Source organism: Triticum aestivum, chromosome 5D (assembly GCF_018294505.1).
Source record: "Triticum aestivum cultivar Chinese Spring chromosome 5D, IWGSC CS RefSeq v2.1, whole genome shotgun sequence".
NCBI classification, from domain to species: domain Eukaryota; kingdom Viridiplantae; phylum Streptophyta; class Magnoliopsida; order Poales; family Poaceae; genus Triticum; species Triticum aestivum.
The window spans coordinates 479,558,674-479,561,686 of NC_057808.1; the positions used below are offsets into that span (position 1 = coordinate 479,558,674).

Sequence of the window (3,013 nt, forward strand, 5' to 3'; positions counted from 1 at the left end):
ATCTCACCACCATATCCTCGGTCTACGTGCATTGAGTTGGAAGAAAATTAAATCTAACCACATTTATATTTAAGGATATGCTTATCATGTTTTATACTTTAGGAAGAAAAATAAACCTGGTCATAGTTGATAGAGTCTACTATATCACATCGCTAATCTCCATCGCCAATCCTGTGGCAGGTACTAAGCAATAATATACATGTGAATTGTTATACTATTTATTCTTAATCTAGTACTATGAGAAATGCCATAGACATGTAATTAATGGAGATAGATCATCTCTAGCACTACTGACGCGATTTCAGAAAAAATGTTTTACAACTTGATAATTGTTCCACTTTAATCTATCGAAGGTCATGTGTTTATCAGCTACTATAATGCTTCCTTTACTTTCGGATTTTCACATTTGACAATCTATGTGTGTCGCGGGGACAATTAATCTAAAAACATTTTCTAAAGACACCTCATTGTATTCACTTAATTTCATAAGAATATGAAGAGTTTAAATTCGTAATAGCACAATGTGAACAAGATATTGATGGCCCCGCAGGAAAAAAAAGCAAGATGTTTGATGGCAACCATACAATGGTGCCAATTCAGTCATTTTCTGGAAGTATCCTAGCACTTAAGTTATTTTTCCCATACAACCACATAACCTTCCATGGGGTCCAACTGTGAAAAACAATAGAAGTTACTCCCTCCGTTCGGAATTACTTGTCACAAAAATGAATGTATCTACAACTAAAATACATCTAGATACATTCATTTCTTGGACGAGTAATTCCGAAAGGAGGGAGTACTACTCAAGGACATAGAGTTATTTGAAAAGTATCTAAAAAGGAATTATTGAAAAAACATATCCGGTCCATCAAAATAGTAGTTTGTTCTTGTATTGACCATGTGATCTTGTCAGAGTAGCTTGCTAAGTTGCTATAACGATTTTTACCTTGGAGCTCTCGCTTAAAGAATGGTGGGTCAACCCTTCCGGTAAAGAGCATCCTATGGCCTACCTAACCTCACCATTCTTATTACTTGCACTATTTGGAACTAAAGAAACACCCGTGTCTTCTGGCACAAGAGCACTTCATCACCAATCCCATGTTGCATTTCCATCAAATGTGAGGCTAAGCTTTGGGTAACCGGGTGCAAGAAATTGGGCTGATTAATACTGGGAGAATGATTTTTGTGTGTAATTCAGGCTCTTGAGCTTATGTGAAAAACAAAACTCTATTCTCTTTTTTTTGATGTAAACTCTATTCTCTTCTTAATTAAAGGATGAGACAAATCTTCCGCCGTCGTTTTTTAAAGACAAATTCTTCACAAGGATGCTAAGTCTAGAGGTAACGAGCTGTCCGTTGGATTGTTTTCTGAATGTTTTTTTTTTCATGATGAACGCATTGCCGTCTTTGATTGTACGCACATATTTGTGTGTTGTGCAACTTAACCGCGAGGGTAGGATTTTGCTAGCTGGCCAGAGCTCACCGTTAACTTGATCGGAATAAATATCTTCTTCACCGGGTAGCCAATTGACGGCTCCACGGCATTCGCTGGCCGCAACAAACCTCCAGCCAGGCTGTGCTGCCCCGATTCCCGGCTACACGACAACGCTCCCTCTGCCTCCCCGCTCAGCCGCTCCGCTATATATACCATCGCCGTCTCCGGCAGCAACCACACCACACATTGCATTACCACAACAACAGCGCGAACAAGAGAAGCGCAGGACAAGAAGCTAGCAGCAGCAGCAGCACACACGCGGCGACCAAGACGAAATGGGCCTGTGTGTCTCGTACGACGCGGCTGCCGACGGCCCGGCGACCGCGAGGGTGGTGCTCCCCAGCGGCGAGCTCCGGGAGTACTCGCCGCCCGCAACGGCAGCGCTGGCGCTTGAGGAGGTGGGGCACCAGGAGTGGTTCGTCTGCGACGCCGACGCGATGGGGTTTGAGGGCTCCGTCGCGGCGGTGGCCAGCGGCGAGGCGCTCCGGCGGGGGCAGATCTACTTCGTGCTCCCGAGCGACATGCTGCGCCGCCGCCTCGCCCCCGAGGAGGTGGCATCGCTCGCCGTCAAGGCCAGCGCCGCCCTCGTCAAGGCCGCCACTGCCTCATCAGCCGGCGGCCGGCGCCGGCGAGGCTCCGTGGCGCCGCTCGTGTTCGCGCCGTCCGAGGAGGACTACTCGGCCGAGGATAGGTTCACTTTGGCGACGTTCGCGGTGAAGCCGACGGTGGCGCAGAAACGGAGGGTGGCGTACCGAGGCGGCAGGTCACCGCCGCGGTTCTCGCCCGACTTAACCGCCATTCTGGAGAGCGAGTAGAGGTGCAGGGCACACGAGACTGCCAGAAAAAAAAAGGGGGGCATTTTTGCACATAGCCCTGCCTTGCCTGGCCGCGACTGCGACTGAGGCGTTGGCCCGGCCGCTGATGCTAGATCGGACGGCGAAGATGCGGAGATAGCCGCGGCACATCCTTGTGGATATGTGGAGTTAGTTTCTCAGAGTCAGAGACTCAGAGTGGTAGAAGTAGAACTAGTCGTGTCTTCGGCGTAATCGGTTAGTACGTCAGAAGCACTGTATAAATATTGCACATACAGATATGTCAATGTAATGTAAATATTGCACCTATGAAAAAATATACTCCTTCCGTCTCAAAATAAGTGTCTGAATTTTGTGTATTTTGTGGAGTAATCGGTTACTGGCCTGAACTTCATTGCACGTGCCCTCATTTTTAGGTTTGTATTATTCAGCAGTAATCTTCCAAGTTGCAAGCCAATGATCACGGAGGATGGCCCGGTGGAACACAAGAATGCAAACATAGGAGAAACTATTTTTGTTAACTAAAATAAATAAGAAAATAAGTGTGCGAAAAATATTGAAAATGGAAGATAGTGTTTGATGTGCCGTTATTTGTGTATGTATGAATTTGCTTGAAATTGTGTGAAGACATATATGTACACCAACCTTGGCAAAGATGTTTTGAAATGCGCTACAACATCTATTGTATATTCTTCCATGCACATGCA

General features: G+C 46.2%; 1 protein-coding gene across 1 annotated transcript; it reads left to right on the top strand.

The window, feature by feature from the left end:
• Positions 1-1,662: 1,662 nt before the first annotated feature.
• Positions 1,663-2,663, top strand: LOC123125601 (uncharacterized). Its single transcript, XM_044546076.1, has one exon. The coding sequence runs from the start codon at positions 1,770-1,772 to the stop codon at positions 2,307-2,309; it is 540 nt and encodes a 179-aa protein (XP_044402011.1). The 5' UTR covers positions 1,663-1,769; the 3' UTR covers positions 2,310-2,663.
• The last annotated feature ends 350 nt before the right edge of the window (positions 2,664-3,013 follow it).